Consider the following 27788-nt stretch of genomic DNA (forward strand, 5'->3'; position numbering starts at 1 on the left):
CCTGTTACCTTGTGCGATCTCTTTCTTTTGAATGAATATTTGAATTGCATTACTAAGTTAAAGCATTTTTAAAACAATAAAAGTTGGACAAATAAGTTTTAGGCTTTAGCCTCTTTCACAGTTACGATTGAAATTATTCACACAGTATATTTATATATATATACATGTATTGCCCGTTGAAATACACATTAAGTTTTATATAGAACAATTGTATTTCATTAATTTTATCAAGTCTAATTTGTGCATAAAAGTTGAAAGGGTTTTTCTCCGTCTAAACAATCCACCCGTTTGAAAAAAGATTAAAACTTTTGCTCGGTCTTATAAAAACACAAACATTAAGTAAGGCACGTTTTGTCTTCAATCATTTAAACTTTATTAACGTTGAAAATGTTATTTACTCCAAAACAACAACCATGACAATTGCGTCGTTAGATTTTCAAAGAAAATATGGAAGATTATTTCTCACATTTCTGGTTTATCCCGCTTCACAGTTTCACTGTGTGTAAATCCATCTAAACTAAACAACTGTGTACGTACTACCTACATTTACATGTAATAGCAGTCATAGCTGAACGATGGAACATATTTAAATGGAAGTTTAAATTTTATTCCACACAATTAATGTTTAATATATTGCCTAAACTTAATGTAGATGTCCAGTTCAGATATTATCTCAATTATTGATATTTGATATAAAACAGAAAATACGTGAAAAGCAAGCGCTTTAAATCGAATATGATCGCAAATATTGATTTTGTATCTTAGTTCTTCGGCTGTTTGTGCAGTAAAACAACGTTTCATTGATGAACAGAACAATCAATTTTTTTTCTGCATTTAGTTATTTTGTCAAAAATTTGAATCTCGATCATTTGTTATAGTGTTGGAATGATGTGTCAATATTTGGTATCATTGATTAAAATCATACGCAACTAGACATCTGATTAATGGATTGGTGGTATGTGTTTTATTCACGATGAATGTCTCGCAAATGAGAGCGTCATAAACCTGGGTACTGTAGCATTTGAATCTTTATAAAAAAAAGTAATCGTAAAAAATGACATTTATTTTAAATTCTAGAAAAGATATCTTTGCGTGTGTTGTCATTAAAAAAGTGCAGAACAATTTCAACAAGCATACTTCATTTTTTTTAAACGGAGAAAGAGGGACACATGTCTTTTATACATGAAGAACATACGTATGTGCATGAATAGTTATTATCTTTTCATAATATCTAAACCACTTTATAACATTATTTTCATACAAATATCAAGAAAAAATTTGCATTTAAAAAAAAGATCCATACTTTTTGGATTACAAAAGTAAAAATACCATCTGTATAATGAATGAATCATTACTTTTATATTAATGATGGTGCATATAGATATTTTTAAAAATAATATGACGGTAGTTCTCATCAATAACCACCATCTAACTTTACCCTTTAGAACCGCACACTTAAACAGTTTATAAAAAATATTAAATTATCAATGATTAAACAGAAAATGCTTAATTGATCTAATAGTCATTATAAAACTGATTCTAGAAATTCACCAAGGAAAATATTTTAACATCTTCCTTATTCATATTATAAAAAATTCCGGTTGATAAAAAGTTCAAAACCTTATTTGTTAAATATAACGGAACTTAATAAAATGGAAAATGTATTTTGTTTGTTTACAATCAATAATTTTACTTAAAAAGTCTTCAGACATTGATATGATTACCTACGGTATCATACAGAAAATAAATGCTGAGGAATCATTCAAATTTCTGGAGACAAATTTTCGAGAATTCGGGTATTTGTTTATTTGTACGTATTGATTTTCGGTTTTCAATTTTAGTTAGAAAGCAAACTCTTTCAAAATTGTTTTCGTCCAGGATGTTAATTCGTGGGGTAGGGCTACCCACGAATACCACAAAAATTGATCCACCACGAAAAGGCACGAATTCTAATGATTCCACAGTATATAAAGATAAATACAAATATTTATAAAAGTAAATTGTTAAACAAACAATCATGAGACAAAGCTTGTTTCTAACAATATTAATGGTGCCTTATTACCAGATTGTAAAGCCTTGTTGGTCTGTTTATTCAAGCTCCATCTGAGTCAAACCGCAGTCACATATATTTCATCAGTGTGTTTGACAAACAAATCTGATATGGTATTCTTTTTTTTTTAAGTTGATCCATTTCCAAGAGTGTTGCAAGATATTGTAATATATAATTCATTCTGTCTGCTTTTGTGTAGATCCTGTGGGGGACATTTTTAAGATTAAACATATTCTGTACAAAATGATATCTCCCTAAAGACGTAACTAACCTATACAGTATTAATGTAAAATGAACATTTTTATAGCGTGTCCTCGACCGAATAACTGCTTAATCATCTGTGTGGTTTAACCGTTCAATGTAGGTCAATCAACACTTCATGTTATATACAGCCCACACTTTCTCAACAATTCATACACTGAGGCAGAATGAAATTTCAAAGAGCGTTGCCGACGATGGTCGATTTCGTTGAGTTAATCCATGGCTGTATTCAGTTTGACCTCTCACGTGAGGTGTCTTTCTGTGACAATGCTCAAGTGATATGCACATACCCAGTAACCTTAAGTTCTATCCAGCAACCACCACACTAACTTACCTCTAAGAACCGCGCACTTAAACACTTTTTGAAAAAACAAACATCAAATAATCAATATTAAAACAAAAGTTTAATTGATCTGATTTTACTTTTTAAAATGCTTCAAGGAATTTATCAAGGACTAAGATCGATTTTACATCTGCGTTCGTCATGTAAAAGTTTTGTTTAATAAAAATTTCATAGCTTTTTTTTGTTTAATATAACATACAAAACAAAAACTATTTTATTATCTACAATCAATACGAATAGTTAAAAAAGAGTCTAAGATACAAATGTGATTACACGCGGTACAGTGTATCATTAAGAAATAAATTTAGAAAGGCAAATACTTGTGCTATTTTAAGTGATTTAATTACAAGCAATTATGATAGAAAGTTTGTTCCTATTGATATTAAGTGTTGTCTTATATGCCGGATTGTAAAGCCTTAAGATTGTTGGTATCATCATGCAACGTACGTAAAACTGGGCCAAGCCACAGTCACATATATATCATCAGTGTGTTTGACGAATAAATCTGGCGTAATAGAATTTTATTTTTTAAGTTGATACGTATCCAAAAGTGGTGCAAGATATTGTAATATATAATTCATTCTGTCTGCTTTTCTGTAGATCCTGTGGGGGCATTTTAAAGATCAAACATGTATACAAAATAATATCTCCCTAAAGACGCACCTAACCTATGTAGTATTAATGTAAAATGAAACTTTTTAATAGCGTATCCTCAACCGTAGAATCGCTTAATCATCTGTGTGGTTTAACCGTACACTGTAGGTCAATCAACACTATTTGTTATATGCAGCCCACAACACATCTCAACAACTCATATACTGGAGCAGAATGAAATTTCTAAGAGCTTTGCCGATGATGGTCGGTTTTGTTGAGTTAATCCATGGCTGTATTCAGTTTGACCTCTCACGTGAGGTGTCTTTCTTTGCCACTGCTCAAGTGATTGGAACATACCCAGGAACCTCTAGAGAAGAATTATTTGGCGTGTGTGTTTCAAGATGTACCAAAGACATACGATGTAACGCTATTGACATCTGTTCTGAAAATTTGAAGTGTAGATTAATCAGAGGCTGGACACCCCTAACGCCAGGAAACGTATCTGAAGGAGTGTGTCTACGATTCCAAATGGTAAAACAATTAGCCTCTTTCAATTTAAAATTATCTTTGATAAATAATATAAATATGCACTTTTGCTAAAAAATCTGTTTTGTTTGATAAGATATGACATTGTATGAATACATTACCTTTTTTATTTTAATGTAATTAACAAAATCTTGAAAAAAAGTTTTTAAATGGACGATTTTGCCTCTTTTAGTCGATTGGATAGTCTTTTAATAAAAGCATTTTAAGATTCAATTATCATTTTATTTTTATGCACTTAATTTGCTCTCTGGCCTTTAAAAAATTCTTTGTTCTTCATTAAAAAAAATTTAAGTCGGGTTAACTCTCTTTTGAAAGATATTTAAAAAGGTACGAATTTACGAATTTACGAATTTACGAATGAATCTCGAATTTCATCAGTATTAAAGAAACAATAACGCAAAAACAATTAAAAATACGAGTGGCGTTAGGAAAGTTCGTGGAAGTAGTAATTTACGGAAACATTGCTGTGTACTTTGAAAAAAGGCGTACTGGTATGTTTTATTAAATGATTATCAATTGAAAATAAATGTTCAAAAATCAGATGATGTTAATATTTTTTTCTTTCAAATTTTACAGCGATTTTCATTTAACATGAATTAAATTTACGGAGCACAATGTCATATTTCAATGAAGTCAGGTAACGTCAAAAAACTGGAAGGCAAACCTATCACTCTTTTCGGAAGTAAACACCTTTCAGTTCCACACACTTTTCATATCTCTGTAATCCACTTATAAAATGCATCTTATTATAAACTTGTCACGTTTGTTTAACAAGTATTTTCGGGCGTGTCGTAGATCATTTAGGTCCAAAAATCTCTTTTCAAGCAGTTCTAATTTTAGAGAAAAAATTAAGCGAAATCCATAGGTGCAAAATCCGGGCGGAATGGGGCTTTTTTCGTCATAATAAATATCAGTCTTTCTATCTTTAAACCTTTGATGCCATTTGTAAACCAATTTTCTAGACTTATGTGGGTCATGTCAAGCAGCATCTAAGAACCCTTTGGTCTTCATCGTTGATTTTTTTGCTCGTAGACAAAATTTAATGACCGCCCATTGCTCCAAGATGAACTTTGACCTGAACGTTTTTGACAAAATGTTCAAGCGTTGGCCATCCATATTCGGCAATAAAACAGTCGGAAATTATTCAATTTAATTAAAATTTCTACAAATTGCAGCTTTTATGTTATTGTAATGTCATGCAAAATATATATGGAGGGTAATCGTGTTCAAAAATCCAGACATGTAAACTTGTAAATCCGAATATGCAATCGTGTTGATGTGTGAGCCTGAGCATGAATATGTGTAATTCTGATCGTGTAACCTATAAAACTCGGGCATAAACACGTGTAAGATTTGACTCAGTTCCTTCGCATGATGCACATTTTGCAACTTTATTGTTTACATTAGTTAATTAAACCGTCAACTTTGCACACTTTCAATCCGTAGTTTCTGCATTTGTAACTTCAGGCTCGGCAATAGCATATCTGACATGATACAAATTGATAAATGTAAAGTCTACAAGTTTGTCGAATTTTGACATGACCTTATATGGAAACAGTGACGTCACTGATAGAAAAAGGCTAGCTGCAGGTTAAGGCATGCCGTAATCGCCGGAATAGGGACGGAATAAATAAAAAAAATATATTAGGTAAGCCTATAATCATATTATCCCTGGATAACAACATTTCATAGAGTTTTATTTTTCGGAAAATTAAATTATGAGATTGGTATACATTTTATCAAGAGAACGTATAAAAGATGCGAGTAAAGAATTCGATCGGCTTCAGATTTCCTCTTAGAACTGAAAAAAATTACATTTAAAGACTTTGTTTGAATACACGTGTATAAAGATATATACGCATTTTTATTCATAGGCGTCTGAACCGGGAAAGGGGAGGGGGGCTACGGGGGGGGGGGGGGGGACTTAGTCCCCCCCCCCCACTTTTTTGCCAAGTTAGACCTAACCATTAGGAACATAGCAACAGGGAGGATTCAACCCCCCCCCCCTACTTTTTCCTCGCAACAAACAAAATTGTTCCTTAAATACCTTAAAGAGAATGAAATATTAATAGTTATATTGAAAATTAGAGTCATAGTATGTATACTAGCACCCCCCCCCCCTCCCACCACCACCACCACGGATTAGGAATTTCATGATTTGGGGGGGGGATTGGGCAGGTAAGATTGGAGTTATTGGTATACCCTCCCCCACGGATTAGAATTTTCATGATTATGGGAATTCTTGTCAATATTTTTCATGATTAGTTTAGCCCCCCCTTTCAATTTGCTTCCGACGCCACTGTTATTAGAGTACATGCAACAAATTGTTAAAGTATATACCTCGGCTGAATTAAGAAAATATCTCCAAATGCATCCTTATCGCTACCACCAAGTTGTGACAAGACCCCCCCCCCCCTCCACGCGAAAAATTACACGGGGTCCGTCAGCTGAGTTGCAAAGTTATTGATAAGAAAAACAAACTATGTAAAGACATTGGTTTTGAGATTGTGATTACCCGGTAATATGAAACATAAGAAGCGACACCCTCTTTAAAAAAAAGGAGTAAAAATTCCAAAGATAAGGTTAACTGTCGTGAAATTAAAATGTGTATAAATTATTTTAAGAAATGTTTCTTTGCATTGTCGGCAATATATAGGGAAAAAAGCCTATCATGCAGGTAAAAATTGACATTTTTTAAAAATTATTTTAAGCAATTTTTACGGGATTGAGTATGACGTCCTGAATGTCGGTTCAATACAGACTCACTTTGTGAAGTTGGCTGATGGAAATTTTCTGGAGAGCTAGTATAATACAGCTTTACAGCCACTTGTGAACTAGCTGCAGGTCTGTAGCTCCCTGTCTAAAAATACAGATGGACGATCTTTGAGCTACAGTGCCTCCCATAGTAAAACTTCAATTTACGGCGCACAAAAAATATGCGCTAGTTTTTTTTTATTATTATTGAAGATTGTGTTATTATTTATCTTTCACTTACACAACAACAAAAAGTATAAATACATGTAAAGTAACAAAATTTTCCGCGAAAAATTACCAAATCCTTGCAGATCGTTTATTCTAACTAATTCAGAAAAATAACAAGAGTAAAAATGGGGTACTCTATATGCAATGTTTTTGCCCAAAAATGACTAAGTTCAACAGCTGATATTTTTATAAATGATCAGAAATCAAAATCCTAGCAATTGGCATACTTCAGATATATATGTATAAATGATCTGCAAAAGAACAACTTCCTATCTTAAAAACTGTTCGAGGAGTTATCGGTACAATAAGGGTACCTTTTTGACAGCCACTCGCCCGTCTGCAATTTTTACTATTTCAATAACGGAAACCCGGTTAAAAATTCACTCTCATAATTCTTAGAATTCAGAATCAATGGAGTTACATGGGACCTCACGGCGGTCTTCGAACCCCATGCCGCTCAAAATATATTTACCCCCTTAGGAAATTTCTTGATCCGTCTCATTTCTAGAAAAGAGTACGCATTTACTTATATTCCAGTTTAAATTACATGTCAATTTTTTTATAGAGATATAAGATATTAGGCATTTCCTTTTATAATACCATCAGAATTATATTACGGAAATTAGCGCATTCGTCACATCGGCAACGATTTTTTTTCTACATGAACCTCGTCCTGTTTGGTCCAGTTTCAATCATACCTCAATTTTTTTTCTAAAAATAATACCGGTGTTTTCGATAGAAAATTTGTCGTTCATTAAAAGCTTATTGCAACAGTTTAGCTGAATATTATGTTTATTTTTCGTTCATTCCGGTCCGGCGGTTACGGCATGTCTTTTCCCGCAGCAAGGCATTTGCCATATAAGGTCATGTCAAAATTCGACAAACTTGTAGACTTTACATTTGTCAATTTGCATCATGTCAGATATGCTATTGCCGAGCCTGAAGTTACAAACACAGGAACTACGGATTGAAAGTGTGCAAAGTTTAAGGTTTAATTAACTAATGTAAACAATAAAGTTGCAAAATGTGCATCATGCGAAGGAATGAGTCAAATCTTACACGTGTTTATGCCCGAGTTTTATAGGTTACACGATCAGAATTGCACATATTCATGCTCAGGCTCACACATCAACACGATTGCATATTCGGATTTACAAGTTTACATGTCTGGATTTTTGAACACGATTACCCTCCATAAATATAGTGCATATTTACTCACTAAAACGCTACAATTACATTTCAAAAGAAAAAAATGAATATAAGATATCAAATAATTACAAAAAACTGAATTGCTCCATAAAACATATCTTTTAATGCTATTTAAGCTGTATATTATTATGGTGCTTTTAAAAAAACAAACCTTTACATTTTTATTAGAAAATACGTCAAGTTTAAAATTGGTAGGTTTCACTGATATCACAGGCCGCTCACAATTGAAACCGTCTGCAAACTTTTCGAACAACCCTCGTATAATGTTTTAAAAGATTTTTTTGATGAATTGTTGAGTTAATGTTATACAATGTACATTTTCCAGATGTGCCAAGATGGATATTTTTATGACAGACAAAACGAATCTTGTCTTCAGCACTGTAAGTCTTAAACATTATCCAAATGTCATTTCTTCACAAACTAAGAAATAGTTTCCTTAATAAATCTTCATACTTAGAGGATAGAAGTGTACTAACCGTAAATGATACAACGCCGCTCAATGATATAAATACCATTGAGCGTTGCAATAGACTAGAGGTTCAATTTTACTTTAATCTTTGTTTTATATTTCCTATCTTGACTTATCTTTATTTCAGATTATTGCGACTTTGAGAGTAATCCAGAATCGGCTTGTTTTTTCTCCGAGAGTCCATCGGACGAATTTGATTGGACCATTCTTTCGGTGGGTAGTTAACAAAATTATTAATTATAGCAAAGCATTCCTATTTCAAAAGCCTGCTTATAAAGGAGTAGGTTGGAGGTAAAGTGAAAAATTTGGAATCAAATAACAATGATTATTACCTTTATTGGGGCTACAATATCTGAATGCAGCAATTAAGGTTTTTGTTTTATGTGTTCATCTTTACAACATTATGATTAATTAGTAACAATCAAATATTTGTGATTGATACAAATGACCAATTTTCAAGTCCTTTCTAATAAAAATGTTTTATTTAACACAGGGTTCGACAGGATCCGTAGGCACGGGTCCTACCTCAGCGTACCATGGATTGCATTACAAATACATTGAAACATCCACAATTGCGTCCGGACATAGAGCAATACTGGAGAGCTCAAAGACATTTCAAGGTACACTGCACTGCCATTACTTTCCAATAATTCTTATAAATCATTTATACACATAAAAATAATATAATAGTCAGCGTATTATTCAGTTTGTTAATATATTGAGGAGTCCGATTTCTGTCAATAAAGGTAAATTTACTAAGATGAAATTAAAAAATAGTTTTGTAGGTTTTATTTTAAATTCTTTTAAAGCATCATCTGATTTTTTTCCGAATTAAAGTACAATATTGTTTAAAGTATTCCAAATTGTATCTCTAGATTTTAGTTAGAGAGTCTGAGGTTGAAATATTAAACAAAAAAGGAGAATAGTTATTTTGATTGCCATTTCTGGGACATTTTTTCCAAATGATAGCTTTACGTTTCTTCAAAAGTACTTTATTTTATCCACAAGTCTAAGAAATATGAACAACAGTTGTATTATTTATTGGTAGATTTATTTTCGATTAAATGATAATAAAAGGTCTTATTAACAATACTAAGCATGGTTTAATGGTAAGAAAATAATATCAGGCATGTTGCATCAAAGGGCGGGGCGGGGGACAGGGACCATGGGGCCTTCTGCCTCCCCTGTTTTCGCAGCAGACGTTTATCGGATATTTACATACAAACAAATGAAGTACATGTACCATGCCCCCCCCCCCCATCAAACACACCCTTTGTGGGAGTATGTAACAAGTTATAAAGTTATAAAGAATTTACTACTCACCCCTACACTCTTCCCACCCTACGAATTAAGAATAGTTCATGATTTTGATAATTTCTTCCTTTTTATGTTTGGCAATTTTTTTAAGGTACCACACTTACTTTAAAACCGATGCTACTTGCCTGAATATCATGCATCTATTCACAACAAATTTTGAACTGTCTAGTGTGTAATTGTAACGATAACAGATTTTCAGTTTTTCATACCGATGAAAAATATTTTTTTTAAATAATTAAGCGTATATCTATAATTTTTCTTGAACAACGAAATCAGTTACATGTATCTGAATCTACTTTACCGATACATAAAACAAAATTTGGATGTGTAAATGCAGCATCCTACTTTCAAGAATGAAGTGGCATTACTGCCTCGATTGAAAGGTTTGATATTTTATCTTTCAAGAGGAATGATGCGTAGATTACTTTTTTCATTGCATTGATATAATCAAATTTAAGTGTATTATTTAGTCATAAATGTAAATACTTTCATATACAGTTATGTCTATTATATGTCTTGAAAGGAAAAAAACCGGTAATAAATATATAATGAATATACCAATCAATCAACTTTGTATAAAAGAGAAACTATTTTAATCTTGTCTGGTGATTTTTTGTATCTTATTCAAAATCGCAATAAATGTGCAAGGACTTTAAACTTTCATTTAACAAGCAAAAACCTACTGCCTGACGATGTACTACCACATGTATGGTGACACCATAAACACTCTCACCATCAGAACTCAAAAAGGAAACAACGCCGCTATAGACCGCTGGAAATTGTCTGGTGACCAAGGCAACGTCTGGCACCATCTGTCTGGGGTCAACCTTCCTTTGGACTCCCAAACAAAAGTAAGAAATTAAAGGCAATTAAAGAGTTTTTACAACAACCAAAGTTTTACAACTGCGAAAAAAAAACTACCAGTGTGACATATGTTGCTCTTCAAAACACTATACTTGATAAATAAAGGAAAAATATGCTATCCGGCCATCTTGTATATATGTGAACCAAAAATGGATACATTTTTTGGACTGACTTGTTTATATCCAAAACTGATCAAAAAGTCTTTCGAAAGATAAAAAAAAATATATTTATATATTTTTTTTTATCTTTTGACAAAAATTTTGGTCCTGCAATCTTTGGCATAAATTAAACGAGTCAGATAAAAACCACTGCTTACAATGTTTATAACCAGTTTTTGTTTTTATATGTAACTCACCTGTAAGGTTAAATTTTTATCTTTAAATTAAAAGAATTTCAAAGGAAAGGGTAACTTTTCTCATAAGAAAATAAGAGTTAGAGAAATTCCAATAGAAATTTAACTTCCGATATATTGTGAACAAAGCATATACAGTGTTTTTAAATTTTGATAGGAAGTGGATTTCTTGCTTTAAGACTGGGTGTCTAAATTAATTCCAGGAGGAAGGTTTTTTAATCTTTAGGAAATAAAATTCCTGTAGGATTTTTAGAAATCCTTTTTTTTTCAAAAGTTTTATATTAATTTTCAAATGTAATTGCCTTACCTGTCATGCGAGACACACGGAATACAAAAGTGGCAATAGACTGGTCTATCATTTGATACATGTTTATACATCTTTTACGAAACTGTATCTTAAGTGGATGCGACAAATTCCACATTTCACCAATTATCATCCTGCACAGTGTTACTAGATAGTATCACTGAACTTACAATATATGGGTTTTCCTCCGTATTTTAGATTATCATCGAGGCTACTAAAGGATCCAGTTTCACTGGCGATACTGCGATCGATTACGTTGAACTTTGGCCATTTGCATGCCCGTAGAAGATGACTTCATGAATAAACAGTGTACTGTTATTCAAAGTCAACAACTTGACGGTAAACCGCAGAAGACGTAAACATGACATTTTCTATATTGTTTAAAAGGAGTCTGGATCCAAAGGGGGGGGGGGAAACATCCTGGAGAAAGCTGTACTATTGATAAACATGCCGGTGTTTTAAAGCTATTTTATGTACTCTTCGTCATTTCGATTTACATATTTTTTGAGTTATTTCTTTACTTATGTTGCTCTTTAAATATTCATTTATTATCAAATGACACATCATGCTAATTTCAATGTGTATAACTTGTTAATTCATTCCCGCTGACGTTCAAATAAAAAGATGGATTGCAATTCCTAGCCTTATTACATTTTATACTACGAGATAAATTGAAAATGTTAAGGAAGGAGTCCTTTCATTATCTAACATACTTCTTATAATAAGAAATGCAAGACATTTTGACACAGTCAAACGGATCATATTACTTAATGATTCTATCAGTTTAATTAAATTTGACCTCTTTATTTTCGGATAAAGGTCAGGTCAAGGTCACTACCATTTTCCTCAACGTAAAGAGTGATAAAAAAAAGTGTAGCTCTTTATAGTTTTGTAGACATTTGTTTAAGATTTGAAAATTTTAATTTTAAGTGAAATCATAGACCATGAGAGTGTCTATCAGCTTATACTACTAAATTGGAATAAATATTTATACTAAAATTGATATTGCTTAGCCCGCATTTCCTCTAATTTTCTTAAATTTTGAAGAAATTTTGATTATTTTTTTATGCTTTCAATAATAATATATTTCTAATTGTTATGTATTATGAAGACTTTATATAAAGATATAAATTGACAGAAAAGCTAATATATTGACCGTTTCATAGGAGAGAAAAACTGATTTTAGTGATTTTTTCACAAAAATCAATGTATAGAATGGGCGCTTTAAAAAGCTTATAAAAATGTTATTTGATAGGCAAATCATATTTTAAAAACATATTCTGAAACCCAAGTATCATATTATTAGTTCACATTAGTAAAAATTAAATCCAAAATTATTGTTATTGTTTTTAAAATGCTAAAACAGACTCATTATATATATATATATAATCTGCAGCAATTCTGAATTGCGCAACATGTGATATTTTCTTACGCCAATATTACGCCAAAAATATAGTTCTTGTTCCATTCTAAACATTGATTACACTTTTCTATGCCAAGTTGTATGATAGTAAAAAAGAAAGAAAAATATACTTTTTTAATTTCCTTTCATCTTGATTTAATGAACAATTAATCAAATTTACGTTTGACAAGTCGAAAACCAGAAAAGACTCCTTCCTTAAGTCATTTTAAGAATAAAAAAAGAAGTTTTCAGGAAAAAAAACTTGTACTCTACCATTTAAATGATGAAAAAAACACTAACGACAATGAGAAACGGGCATCATCATCATCAATGTAAGGACATTAAGGAATAATATTTTTAAAGAAGCTCAAAATTTAAACTTGAACATAGTTAAGTAAAAATTTTCATGGTTTTACAATTGAAGAGAAAAGAAATTCAGTTTGAAGAAGATGAATAAAAAATTATAGTTTAAAGATGCTTTAAAGGAAAAAAATGTTTTTGAGATTCATATTACAATGTGCGATAATTATGAGAATCAGATGTATTATATAAGATAAAAATATAGTAGGTAATATAATGTACTCGTACTAATATATTCTAAGACGTTGTTGCTCACGTAAGCCACGTGGCCAAGGGCCTTTGCTTTCAAATCATACATATTAGACATAAACATTTTCAAAAAGAAGCTTCAAATTCATACTTTTATTTACCTTTCATGTTAATAACATACAATTATGATTATGACAGATAATTGACTCCTCCGTATACAATGAAGTAATTGCAATTGTAAAATAACATTTTTGCTAAAATATTTGAGCATGGTAAAGAATGATAACTCTTTGATAATTTTTTCCTTACAAGAAATGTTGTTGAATAAACAGGAGAGCCAAAGTTATACTGAGTTACAGATTGGTACAGATGGTAAAAGCAATATCAGAGATATTATAAAATATATTTATAAAAAGGCCATGCACTATTTTTTGGAAATTATTAAGCACAATGTACTAAATAATGTTGTATAAAAAACCATACTTCCTTCACATGATTGGTCACGAAATATGTTTGCACAATATTTGTACCGTCAGCAAAAATGTAAGATGAAACAAGTGGAAACTTTTATATTTATTTTCCAATAATGTGCGCGTTAAAAGCATGGATTGCATTGCCGTGGTTTATGTAGAGTTGTACTCATTGATTGACAATTCCTCTTACTACTCACTAAAAGGTAATTTTTTAGATATTCATTAAATTTCAATTTTAATTTTAACATTTTAAAATTGGGTGATTTAACATGTCATTAACCTCATACAAAGAGTAGTTTGATGACGATATGGTGATCAATCAGAACTTTCACTAAAGGCAATTGATTTTTACAGTAATTTTATTATAGTCTTAATTATAGCAATACTCTGTTATCAATATTACTATACTCACATATCAATATGAGATTTAAGAATATGGCCAAAAAAGAGATGATTTCAGAAACCAATGCATTTTCTTTTTTAAAATATCATAGTGTAATCTTGAGAAAATCAGTCTGTAACAAATTATATATATATATATATATATATATATATATATATATATATATATATATATATATATATATATATATATATATATATATATATATATATATATATATATATATATTCTATGTATTTTTCTGTTGGCTGCTGTCACAGTGTTGTGAAATGCTTTCATCCCGTAACTTTTTTAGGTCAATGCAATAGAGAATTAAACAAAAATTATAAAGTCGTCATTACATTTCCTGGTTTCAGTAATCGAGCTCTTTTGTGACATTGATTCCAAGATTGGAATTTAACAATGGCGTCATCCGAACATGGTGGTACGTGTATCAAATATTCAGATCTATCGTGTAGCAAGAAGATGACTAGTTTCATATTTCAGAGTCGTCATCATCAACATGTAAATTATTCATCATAGTACACGTGCCTTAAATTCTCAATGCCAAAAAATATTTTAAAACGTTCAGTTACCTGCATGTTCACCATGGCACGGGAAGTTATTATTTTGTTGTTATTCTCTATATTTTACGGAACGGAACAATGTGAGAATTTCAGGTATACGAAAGACGTTTCTGCTCCGAATGCCATTCAGATCATCACTAATGTATCTACTGAGTCCGTGGACTACCTCCGTGGTTCCTGCGTCAGTGAATGTATGTCTAAAATTGACTGTAACGCCATAGATGTCTGCGGGACGTATTGTCGTCTAATTCGAGGCTGGGACTCCTTGTACACGGAACAAATCGCAGCTACGACCTGCCAACGATTCCAGATCGTAAGGATATTACATTTACTAAACAAGGGGGAGAGGTATTTTTCCCCTAGAACTTGTGTTGTTTATAATATACTAGGATATGTAAAAGGCGGTTTTCGAAAAATAATACTGGGGTATAAATATTCGTGGTGCAAATGTACGTATAACACTTTTGTAGGTTTTATATAATTTTCAAAGATGCGTGAATTTGTGAACAGTTATCCTATTTACAAATTCCATTATTTTAAAAAATGGACTTCAATCAACATTTTATCGTGGATTAACTTAATAACGAAATCCATGAAAAGTGGTATCCAACGAATAATTATAAATCCACGAAAGTATATTAGTGCTTTTTTGTTGTTGCAATCTTTTTTCCCTAGCAAGCTTTTATTATTAATAATACATGTAATTATATCCTTAAAAACAATATCTGGACTATAGTCGCACACCTAGCCCAAATCTGTGTCCTTATAAAAACGTATGCACTTGACCTTTAAGCTTACTTAATAAAATTGACAATATGTTATTGCATTACAGACTGTGCTCCAAAATAATGAATTAACGTTAACCTTAAATTAATTTATTTTATTCTGTTTTAAGGAATGTGCAGCGGGCCAGTTTTACGACCGTGTGCTGGAGGCTTGCATTGCTCACGGTATATACATGTAGCATAATTATTAACTCAGTTGAATTTTACTTTACTGTCGTTTCTATTGTCAAATAATTTGCTAATTTCGAAGTTGATGGAGTATACATGTATATACATGTATGTTTATATGCGCATTAACTGTATTAAAGATTATTGTGACTTCGAGGCTGACTCCGAATTCGAAGTGTCGTGTTTTCTGACGGAGGATCTAGTGGATGATGATGGTGACTGGATACGAAATACGGTACATTTTAACATGTTTTGGAGCCTGAAGCATTGCCATATTTTAGAGTGCGCTCGTATATTTTCACATTTAACGTAAACTTTGCTACTGTAACAGACTGTCAATAGACATTTTACTGTGTGTCGGGTTTCTTAAGTTCATAGACGGTGAGAGAAAGCCATTTCGAAGACATTTAGTAAAAAACATAGTAAAATTAATATTTTGTTTTATCGACGACTCAAACATTATTTAAATCATGAAATAAATGGAAGATATGAATATATAAAAAGGATGTTACTGTCGCCATATTGCCGACGCTATTATTTGCTACTCGCCGACTACACAGTCATGTGAAGCGTTTTATCAAAGCCCGAGTCAAAAACAAACTTTTAAGATCAAGTCCATTTAAAATGAGACAGAGCCTAGCCTTCTATAAAATTTAACAAGTTGACATAAATGCATGTACGTGTATTTCCGTAGACATTCTGTATAACATACCTATTACTTTTAATGGTATTTTAGGTGCTTCTATTCCGTTATCATTATACAATGGACATATAGAAGTAAGATCTAGAAAATTTGGACGAGTGCACTTAAGCTATAGTGAATGGGCCCTTTTTCAGTGCCGTTTTTATGTAAAACATATTAACAAAATGCTTTTCCCCCATAAACTTTAAGCACTGATGGATACTTCTGATTTAAATGCACGCTTAACTTTACCAAAATTAGAATACATTTTAAACAATTGAGGATTTTTAAATGCCTATATATAGTCTAAATCCGGAAAAATCGTACGGAACCTATTTGAGTTGTGTCTATTTAAATAAGTGGGAGGAGACATTTAAATCAACATTATTCTGTTGGTGGATAGATTGGTGCGTTTGCTGAATTATAATTTATGCGTTATTTTATGCCTGGGGAAAAATCTAATAAAGCTTTGAAGGTTCTGTTTACCAGATCTAGAGTGATCAAACAAACATTTCTGGGCTCAGAGAATGCATTTATAAAATATTACATAAAAATAAGCGTTAATGGGAACATGTATTTCTCAAATCAAATACATGTACGTGTATGCAATTTTAACTGCGTAATAGTATGGCTTAAAATACTGCCGTCTTTCAATGTTGTGAGTTTTATCTACATTTCAAATGTCACTACAATATGTAAACTCTCTCTTTGTTCTTTCGTTTATCAGAAAATCTGATACATTCAAATGCTATTTTGCTGACTAAATGTTTTGATATTTCAATTAAATTAATTTCCTGGAGCAAATGTATACGTCATACATGTAATTGTTAATGCCTAAAATATTACCAGTAGTAACAACATGAATAAAGCTAGATTTTGGAAGAAATGATACAATTTGGCATAAAATTTATTATGTTTTTGCAGCTCTTGCAAACAATATGACTGCATGAGTTATTTATTTTTTAAATCATAAAAAATTGCATGGCGAGGACTCTTAGTTAAAAAGAACATTTGATGGTTTATGTATTTGTTTGTGTATTTGGGGGGGGGGAGGGGGTGTTAAATTTTAATGAACTTTTCTGACACTCTAAAAAATAAAATAAAAAGAAAATGGAGAAAATGGCACATTATTTATTACTTTGATAATGCAAACGCTGGAGAAAGAAACAAAAGTATACAAAGAGGATGAGAATAACAGTTAGTATGTAGCTGTATAAAGATTAACACAAATGCATACATTTTTACTTTAATTTTAGCGATTTTTGTCATAAAACACATGAATAATGTATTTACTGATTACTCGACACCCCCCCCCCCCCCACACCGCTGAAAAAAGGGTTACTCTGAAGGATGTCTGGCCGATTTATATTTACGTATTTATAAAACGTGCTGGGTTTTAATTTTTCACCACAAGAAAAAATCTACCTGTTTTTAACACAAAAGTAATCAAAGGGGAAGTACATGTACAATGACATTGAATTTATGTTTTGACACCGGAAAATTGGTATTGGTTTGCGATGTTTTTTTTCATTGAAAAAATTCAGTCTGTTGATTTGCCACAATCAATAACATTATCAGGAATTATTTTGTTTGTTAAGGGTGATTCGTGTCTTTTTATACCAATGTACCACAACACGGAGGCGACATGCGCACAACATCCGACCAACCGCGCACCCGATCTACACTGACAATACCATAATTTAACTGAGTCTTCTGTATCTGCGGAATCATACTGTATCCAGAGATAATAAGACTTGGAGGAGACATGCCTAGACTGGATTTTGGCTTGCAAAATATCTGAATTATTTTTTCCAACAAATATTTCATATCCACCATCTTCACTTACATGTTCAGAGGAATATGAAAGAGCCTGTTTTAACTGATAGACACCAAAAGTTAGCGAACGCAGATACCCTTCAGTAAAAACAGGGAAATCTTGCAAAGCCTCAGCGGCATCAATTTTACACATTTTCACGGCAGTTCTTCTTCCATTATCTTTAATGAACAAACATTTTAATGGGTTAACTTCAATTTTTGATTTTTCCAACATTCTTTTTGCCACAGTGGAATCTGTTGGGGAATTTTTAGATAGTGGTGGTCTTAAAGCGTTTATAAGGGAAGCAACAATTCTAACGTAGTCCCCAATGAAGGGAACTTGGGTATTGGTCACTACGTTTGCCAAAAACTTCCACGTTTTAGTCTACCATTAGCAGACTCAACCGCCCACCTGATTTTAGTAACTAAACGTGACAAGTTGGTTTCCTTTGTTGAATGTTGTTTACTTCCCTTGTGTAAGAAATAAGGACTCTCTGATTTTAAACCTACAGTTTCGATCATATCTAAGGAGTCCCTAAACCCACGATCTAAAACTAAAATATAATTTTCTTCGGCCCATTTCAACAACCCTTCACCTTCATGCAAATGCTGGTTTAAAATTGCGGCGTCGTTGTTTTTTCCGTCAGCTAGGAAGGGACCTAGAATGTCCAATATATAGCCATCGGAAGTGACAATCATCATATGCTTTACTAAGGGACGGCCTTTATAGATACTGTAGGATTTTCTTTGGAACGTGTACTTAGAACTTTTCTGAATATAAATATATGTTCCATCAATTAATGATGGCAGTATTGTTACTTCCGCATGCTAATAATTCACGTGCAAATGTAGTCGTGTGTTTTGAAATTACATCATCTCTAGAAATGTGATCAAAACCGATGTATTTTGGCACGAAATGTTGCATAACTGCTTCCTTTGCACGTTTCACTATGCGGCATACATACTTACAGCAACTAATATTAAATAAAGTTTTCAAAATACTGCTCGAAAGACCTGTCCTCAATTTGGTTAACAAAATCCCTATTGCATTTCTATTGGAATGTTTTCTTTTTCTTGAGTTTTTCTCAAGTGCAAATAGTATTGAATTGATCTCTTGAAATGCCGGTAAGATTAATGTAATCTTCATCGTTTAAAAAATCGGGGTTATCAAAGTCAATTCTTATACACTCTTTCTTAAGTAGCAATTCTCTACATTTTGACAGTTGTTGCAAAAGAGCATTGCTTGACATTGGGAACGACCTACGTGTTAGTCTGAAAGAGTACTTTTGGAATTCTGATTTTTTTTATGGAATTACCCGACAAATGAGAAGGACAGGAACATGCATTGTCGTAAAACAAGATATTGTGTTTTAAAAAGAAATTGGAGCGGCATTCTTGAGATATTCTGCATCGTTGTTTCTTTTTCATCCCACATATGGCACAATACCGGTTTGATTTTGTTCCAAGGTAGAATGCTGTGGCTTGAACGTTTTCCCCAGAAATCTCTGATTTGAAATTTCTCTCTAGCTGACCCTTATAATTCCGTATATAACACTTACCACAGATACAGTCATTTTCGCCTACTCGTCGCCCAAGCAGTACTGAGAGATTCTCGCTTAAAGTTCCATTTTTTCCACCCTTCAAGGGCCTACGCCGTTTAGGGGGCACATGTTTTTCACAAACAATGCAACAATAATGTCTTGGCATGTTTTTTTTTTCTCCGTAGAAAATTCTGTAGAAAATCAGTGTTATTTCCCCTTACTTTATCGACTTACTGTAACGAAGAATATTGACCCGGGTTGAAAATTGACCCGGGGGTCATTTTTCAACGTTGAATATTGACCCGGGGGGTCATTCTTCAACGTTGAAAATTGAGACCAAAATCGTGAAATTTATACCCGGGGTCATTTTTCAACGGTATGAGAAAGATTTTTCTAAACTCTGATGTCCTCGACCCGTTGAAAATTGATTCTGTTGAGAATTGACCCAAACCTCAGAGTTTTGATCTGAACTGGAACTTACTCTACACGGTTTAAATGTACAATCATGCACATATTTTAAAGTTTCAGTTTTAAAATGTACATACTGTCCGATACATATGCGGACGTGGCTAATTTCTTTTAGGCTGATATGTCCAATTAATCATTTAGTTTTTAGATTGAAAATATGATATCCATTTATTATTACAATACTATGTATAAAAGCTAAGAAGATGACCGTTTGCTTCGGAATGGAGCAGGCGAGTAGGGCTAGAATATTTTTTGACATAGATGTCATGGTTTTCATTCCCTCATGTGACAGAATTTAAAGTTTAAACTTGTCACAATCTCTGATAAATACATCTAACAAACATATTGTCCGTCACTTTTAAGGCAATTCAAAAATTTCATATATACTGGGTTTTTTTATACGTATATATACAGCATATACATATTTACACATGTTTTTAATTTTTTACGACTTAAAAATGATTTTTCATAAACTTGTCTGATTAACTTTATTGAAGCACCATCCAATTTTCTGCATATACAGTCATGGTTCTTCTTAAAAATGCAATTTATTTCTATTATTTTGAGTTTTCAATTCTATTATTTACCTGTAAATTAGAAACACAGGCAACTGACGTAATATATTTTCTCAAAATTAAAAACATATACCCTCTACAGCAAAAATGTTATCAATTTTTTAAAAAGTAGGTTTGCATCTAAATATACAGTCGGAGGATGGTTGATCTAATTATATTAATGGTATATACATTAAAAAGGTATGCGAAAAGTATACAACTGATAGATATGTTGTTTGGAGCAGCTGTATCAAGTAAAAATCCGAATTGCTTAAACATGTACAAATTGAAGCAACCCGGACAGTGACAGGGATCAGAGTTAATTCTTCTAAAATAATTTTATATAGTGAGCTTAATTTGGAAACCTTGCAATCTCGAAGGGATAACCATAAACTAATTATATTCTACAAGAATATAAATGGTTTAGCACCACAAGATATGTTAGATTGAATTCAATCATATTTTCTTACTGGACATGCATATAATCATAGATCGAACTAGCTTTTTTACTATATACCACTATATACTTATTACAATAGCTTTGCTCCGTCTACATGTAAATTATGGAATAAAGAAAATTTCATCAACTTTATCTTTCTATTAAGTCAAAACTTTAAAAAACAAAATATACCTATCGTTTACAAACCTTTCAGTTAAGACAATAGGAAAAATTGTTTTACGTCCATTACGGAATAGAGCTAGTAAAGCTTACTTATTTAAGGATTTTTTTTTTATGTGAGTCGATGTTTATACTGTGGGTCTGAATCTGAAGGAAATGTGATTTTTCCCCTGGATATCCAAGATACACTCAACAAAGAGACGAACTTTTTAAACAACTTTTTGACATTAGTGTACCATTTTATATGAACTATATACTTTGTGGTAGTTCTGATTTTTCATATAGATAAAATTGTAAAATTGTTTCCCATGTTTATACTTATATTAGATCTCCAAAGCGTTTTTGATTCTCTTAAGGTACACTGTTTAAACCTATTTAAGTATTATACCTGTATATTTACTTAATATATAGTTCCCTTTTATTTACTGTTCTTTTCAAATGGGCTGGATCATGAAAATCTCATTCTTATGTTTGTATCTCTGCAGGTATAAATGAAGGTGATATGTTTGTTAATATAGGTGTGAGTGAACATGTCTACCAACAATATGTCATACAATCATACATGATAAATATTCAGATAATTATTCAATATTCAAGTACCTCATGTCTTATATACACATAATATATACATGTTTAAATTAAATTAATAATGTAGGTGGCTGTGATAGGAAGGTCAATCATCTACTCCAACGCTGCTGTATGATCTTCTACTACTTATTTCTATTCACAAAATGCAATTTACCAATTCATTGACGAAAACAATTACTGTTAGTAAATTTATGATAAATTTTTGTGATCAAAGCAATTTAGAAACTTTAAAGCAAAATTCTATTGTCATCCTGAACAAAAATTAGGTTGCTAACTTGCTACAGATTCCATGAAGCAGAATTGTTAATGCCTAGAAAAATTAGCGATTTGATGATATTTAGTTACATCAAAAGTTATTCTAACGGAACAAATAAAACACCAAAATTCGGCTTTCAAGGTATAGTTACTACAGCATTGTTCATGAAAGAGTACAATCATGTTAGCATATCATCATTTTGTAAACTGTTATTGGCTGGATGGATGTGAATACAAAATTCAGACAGTCACAGTTTTAACAAACTGAGTGGGTGCAAACACAAAAATCTCAATATGACATACTGTAATTTTTTTTAGTTACATCCACTCAAAAAATTTACAATGAACAATATCAAAGTTTCAATTTACTGGGTGAACGTAAAACCAAAATTAAATGATATGACGTATTGTAATTTTTTAAAAATTATTTATATTTGTACACTTTTCCAGCAAATTAAAAAAAGAGTTTTACTGAATTGAATATATTAACGTGTAACCATGTATACTAATATTATTAAAAAACATATATTTCTTTAAAAATATATAGATATCACACACAGCAATTGTACGCGAAAAGTTTATTATGAATAAAATAGTTATTACATGTACATATTTAAAGGGATACTATGTAAATTCAGATAATAATTATTTAAGTCTCATTTTAATCCCCCCCCCCCCCCCCCGTTGAAACATGTGAACATGTATATCTAAAGAATAAATATATAAAAACTGATAATTTTTAATTAAATAAACTCAAGTTATAATATTGATTCGTTAATTTGTGCTTCTTTGCTGTTGAATTTTGAACCGGTTTCATGATCAAAATTCCACGATGCGGGTCAATATTCAACGGATTAGGGTCTTTATTCAACACCTTTGGTCTCAAAATATCAACGTGGAATAATGACCCCCGGGTCAATTTTCAACCCGGGTCAATATTCTTCGTTACACTTACCTTTGTCAATAATGACAAAAACAAAAACCCTAAATATATAAAAGTTTAAATGGTAATTTTCTACGAAATATACAACTTGTACCAAAAAATCACGAGACAATTATTTAAATGCGATACTAATCTACAATACTGAATTAAATAAACACAAAAAATAGACCATACAAAGTCGATGAAAAGCGATTTGAACGTGTCAGTGTTTTGCAGTGAGCACATTTGACAATGGTCTACCTGGATAGAACCCATGTGACTATTCAACATAATTTATTCCATGCGTGGGTTCAACATAGGTCACGCAGGTAATAGCTCTACCTTGCTATAGGAAACACCTTGAAATTTTCGTACATTTTCGTTTTTTTAAGTACCAGCCTAATCGAGTACAAACTTCTTATTTTCTCAAGAGTTTTCTATACGTATAATGCGTATTTTGTCTTTTCCATAAGTTTGTACTCGGTTAGGCTGACAGTAAACAAAGGCTTTGAAATGAATGCCTGTCCTCGATTTACTGTACAAAATCACAATGTCGGCTGACCCCTCCTATGTTGTAAGGCTTCGTGCTTTTGATATACAGTAAATTCAGCACTAAAACATGTTGACTCTTATGGATTGGATATCAATAGGTAATGTTAGGTAAAAAATTACGCTTAATTTGATTCTTTATTTTTTTCACTTTTTACCGGGGCCCATAAGTGCACTTGTCCTTTTTAAATACATGTGTGTAATCTTGTCAATTTTTTAAAGTTAAAAATATGACACGCCTATGAGAAAACTTGTGATTTGTTTGTATACTATTCAATATCATTTTTATTATATACATGTACATGTAGGCATGCGTCTCTACTGATTTTTTTTTTTTTTTTTACAATAAGTCGTCTTCAACAGAAAAGAATCCACCACCCAATTAAAAAGCAAATGCTCGAAGACGACAGAAGAGAAGTTTTAGTAGATTTCTTTTCAGGGTTCGACAATCACTGGCTCTGATGGACCAACCGGACCAAATGCTGCCAAATTTGGAAGTTACTACAAATACATGAACGCCGCCGCTTTATCGAAGCGTGACGAAATAATGACACTTGTCAGTTCCAAGGCCTTCCAAGGTCAGTGCACGGCATGTCTGGGGGGGGGGGGAGGTGTCCAATGTGTTTGTGTGATTTTTCCCCTTTTAATTATATAGAATATGCACCTAGACCCTCCCCTGGGATACAAGGAATGTTCAGTTATACTGTATAGTGCTCTGCACTTATATGTAACTCACTTGTACGAACATAGCCATTTACGGATTACATGTATATCCTTTTTTATTTAAGTAAATGAGTTCTTAACTTTGAATGCATAGGATAACGTGTGTTTTCTTACATTACAGTGCAGCGCAAAGTATTAACTTTATTTGACATATAACACATCACAAATAGAGTCGAAACTAAGATTAAAAGTTAACTTCATTTGAGAGACATATATTTTTCAGGCGTCTCACTACACCTTGATAAAATTTCTTAAATCTGCAGCTGAAAATTCACTTAGTTATGAAAGATAGCGTAATACATACATGAAAGAAGTATATTAAGTCAAATTGATTTGCAACTTTCGGGAAAAAATATGATTTTAAAAAATTTATTTTGATAGAATTAACATAAACAATGGCATCTGGTGGTTTCGAAATCGTCATCTTTGGTTCAAAAGATTAATATATTAATTACTAATAAACAAAACTTCTTTTTATAAAAAAAAAAATGCCATTTTGGGATGAGGTGTCTTTGAACAAAAATGTCTTGATGGAATAAGATACCTTGATCTGATTGGTCACGCTAGTCATGTAACAGAGTAGCAGCACATAGCTCTACGGAAAAGGTAAGTTTGACATATTGTAGACATCTAAGGAATGTCAAACCATTTTTTACCGGACTCGTAAAGCTACAGATTCACGGTTACATGTACCGTTATTAAAGAGTGAGGAAAACACAGAGTATATATATATATATATATATATATATATATATATATATATATATATATATATATATATATATATATATATATATATATATATATATATATGTCAACATTGTACACATCATTTAATTTTATGTACAGTCATCATAAGCGCCATCTTGTGACGATTGTGACATTTTTCATTATTCAAAATTAAGATCAATCAGAATCAATCCATCAAAATGAAATCATTTGAAACTCTCTTGCAGCGCGATCATATTGCCTAACATTCTACTATCACATGTTGGGGTCCAATATGGGGGATCTGAAGATTTTCACAAAGAACGGAACTCAGACAGCGGTAGAAAAATGGTCGACGAGCGGAAACCAGGGTGACATCTGGATACAAGTACCCGGAATCGACCTCAAATTAGATCCTCAGACGAAGGTACATGTACATAAATAATGGAATATATTTGGAGTTCTCTGCGTATTGAAACTTGTGAATTAAATTCTTTATGAGGGGCTTGATCTTTTTTCTTTTTTTTTATTTCAGATTTTGATCACGGCGGCCAAAAGAGAAAACGGAGATGCAGGGGACATAGCGGTAGATTTGTTTGAGCTGTGGCCATATCCCTGTTAATATTGCTTAAACATTGTTAAAATTGGTTAATGGCGGCTGTTGCGCGTCTAGGCTTTCAAAGGTGTTGTTTTATTGTGTTTTTTTTTAACTGTACAAAATTTTACATTTTCAAAAGAATACGAGAGAGAGAGAGAGAGAGAGAGAGAGAGAGAGAGAGAGAGAGAGAGAGAGAGAGAGAGGACCATAATTTTAAATAAAATGATGCAATTTTTTGTTCACATTATATACATTGTTCATTGAATTAAATGTTCGTTTTATATATATATATATATATATATATATATATATATATATATATATATATATATATATATATATATATATATATATATATATATATATATATATATAGATATATAGATATATAGATATATATATATATATATATATATATATATATATATGCCATAGAGTATAGAGCGGATACAATGCCTCTGTGTTTAGCACATGTAAAATTAATAAAATGTATCAATCACCTACTGGTTTTCGTTAATAGTATGCAATATATAGTTTTGACGAAGAAAAGAAAATATTTGATCAGAAGAAGAGTGAATAAAGCATTTGTTTTTAAATCTACTGGTTAGTTATTAGTAAATGATAAACATGTACTTTTATGTCACGCAATACACGTTGCAAAAAAGTAAATGAATTTATCGCTACTATATATTATTGCCAATAGCACTTATTAAAAACCTACTACATGTACGTTGTATAAATTGTGATTTCTCAAAGGGAAATTTTTAGAATTCAAATTCCATTTCTGGGCTGCGTTTTACAAAAGAACTTACGACTTATGACCAAATTAATGAATGTTTATTAATCGCAAACTAATCAATGTTTTATTGTAATATCTGTAAAATATAATAATGCAAATCAATATAGATGTAAATTAACGGTTTGATATAAATTTTGTTCATTAAAGACTGTTTTATGAGACTGAAAATATTTACGACTTTGTCGTAAGTTTTTTTGTAAAACGCAGCCCTACAGTGTAAAATACATAACACTAATGTAATAGTTATTGGTATCAAGCATCTGACGACACTAAGCAAATGTCACAATTGTATGCATTCTAGTAAGTATAATAGGTCTGAATCAATCTAGTAAGCAGTGCCTACGCTCAAGGCTTTTATTATCCTAAATGTCTCTGATATAAAAGAGTGGTGCTGGCATCACAGACTGAATCTATAACAAAACAATATTTGCATAGCTGACACTAGAAAAGAAAACAACATCATTATATTTTCGACCGTGAAATACATTGCCATAGTGTGATCATAATTGCATGTAATATAAAAATCGAACTTCAAAGCAAGTTATTGTAGTTAAATAATCGTTTTGTATGTGAACGTATTCGGTATATCTTATATCAGAAATATCGATGTAATGCTCGAGAAACATAAAAGCAATTTTCCAAAAAGAATGTTTAGTTTGGCACAGAGAGAGAGAGAGAAAGAGAGAGAGAGTGAGAGAGAGAATGTTTGTGAGGAGAGAATTCAAGTGAAACTGAGAAAGAATTTAAAGCATATTGTCTTCCAAAAATAGCAAAGCATAATGATTTCATTTCAAGCTCACCTGAACCGAAGGTTAAAGTCAGCTTTTCTGATCCCCCGTTGTCAGTCCGTATGTCCGTCTGTCTGTCTTTCCGTCTGTAAACTTTTCACATTTTTTTACTTCTTCTCCAAACCCACTTGGCCAATTTTAACCAAACTTGGTACAAAGAATCTTATGGAACGGGGATTCTAAACTGCTAAAATAAAGAACCAAACTTTAAAAAAAAAAAAAACTAAATCCCTTTTAAAAGGGAGATAATTGCAAAACATTGAGTATAGGGTGTGTGTCTTTAAAATTCTTTTTCTAAAATCCACTGCACTAGAAATGCCAGTATTTACAAAAAAGCTTGTATATATAGAGAAAATTTTAAATTATAAAAAAATATGACCCCAGGACGAAAACGGAGGCCCCAGGCGGGGTTCAAAGTTTAAGATAGGAATACATAGGAAAAATGTTTAAAAATCTTCTCAAGAACCACTGCACCAGAAATAGCAATATTTACACAAAAGCTTGTTTACATAGTAAAGATTCTAATTTGTAAAAATTGTTAC

The 27788-nt window shown here is 31.8% G+C and overlaps 3 protein-coding genes across 6 annotated transcripts in view; 2 read left to right on the plus strand and 1 right to left on the minus strand.

Moving 5' to 3' along the window:
• LOC105347601 (inhibitor of nuclear factor kappa-B kinase subunit epsilon) overlaps positions 1-27788 on the minus strand; it is a 384423-nt gene that overhangs the window by 142025 nt on the left and 214610 nt on the right. The window lies entirely within an intron of this gene.
• On the plus strand, positions 3366-11888 carry LOC136274798 (MAM domain-containing glycosylphosphatidylinositol anchor protein 1-like). Its single transcript, XM_066082450.1, has 6 exons — positions 3366-3779; positions 8311-8365; positions 8582-8667; positions 8948-9074; positions 10444-10622; positions 11490-11888. Exons 1-6 carry the CDS (start codon positions 3483-3485, stop codon positions 11574-11576), a joined length of 831 nt encoding a protein of 276 aa, XP_065938522.1. The 5' UTR covers positions 3366-3482; the 3' UTR covers positions 11577-11888.
• On the plus strand, positions 14655-25849 carry LOC117683288 (MAM domain-containing glycosylphosphatidylinositol anchor protein 2-like). 2 transcript variants are annotated; one of them, XM_066082443.1, is made up of 6 exons: positions 14657-14997; positions 15580-15634; positions 15778-15872; positions 24070-24208; positions 25310-25488; positions 25597-25847. In XM_066082443.1, exons 1-6 carry the CDS (start codon positions 14662-14664, stop codon positions 25681-25683), a joined length of 891 nt encoding a protein of 296 aa, XP_065938515.1. In that variant the 5' UTR covers positions 14657-14661; the 3' UTR covers positions 25684-25847. The 2 variants fall into 2 exon arrangements, with proteins under 2 accessions (XP_065938516.1, XP_065938515.1); XM_066082444.1 differs by lacking the exons at positions 15580-15634; positions 15778-15872 and having other exon boundaries at positions 14655-14997; positions 25597-25849.

Source organism: Magallana gigas, chromosome 4 (assembly GCF_963853765.1).
Source record: "Magallana gigas chromosome 4, xbMagGiga1.1, whole genome shotgun sequence".
Taxonomy (NCBI): domain Eukaryota; kingdom Metazoa; phylum Mollusca; class Bivalvia; order Ostreida; family Ostreidae; genus Magallana; species Magallana gigas.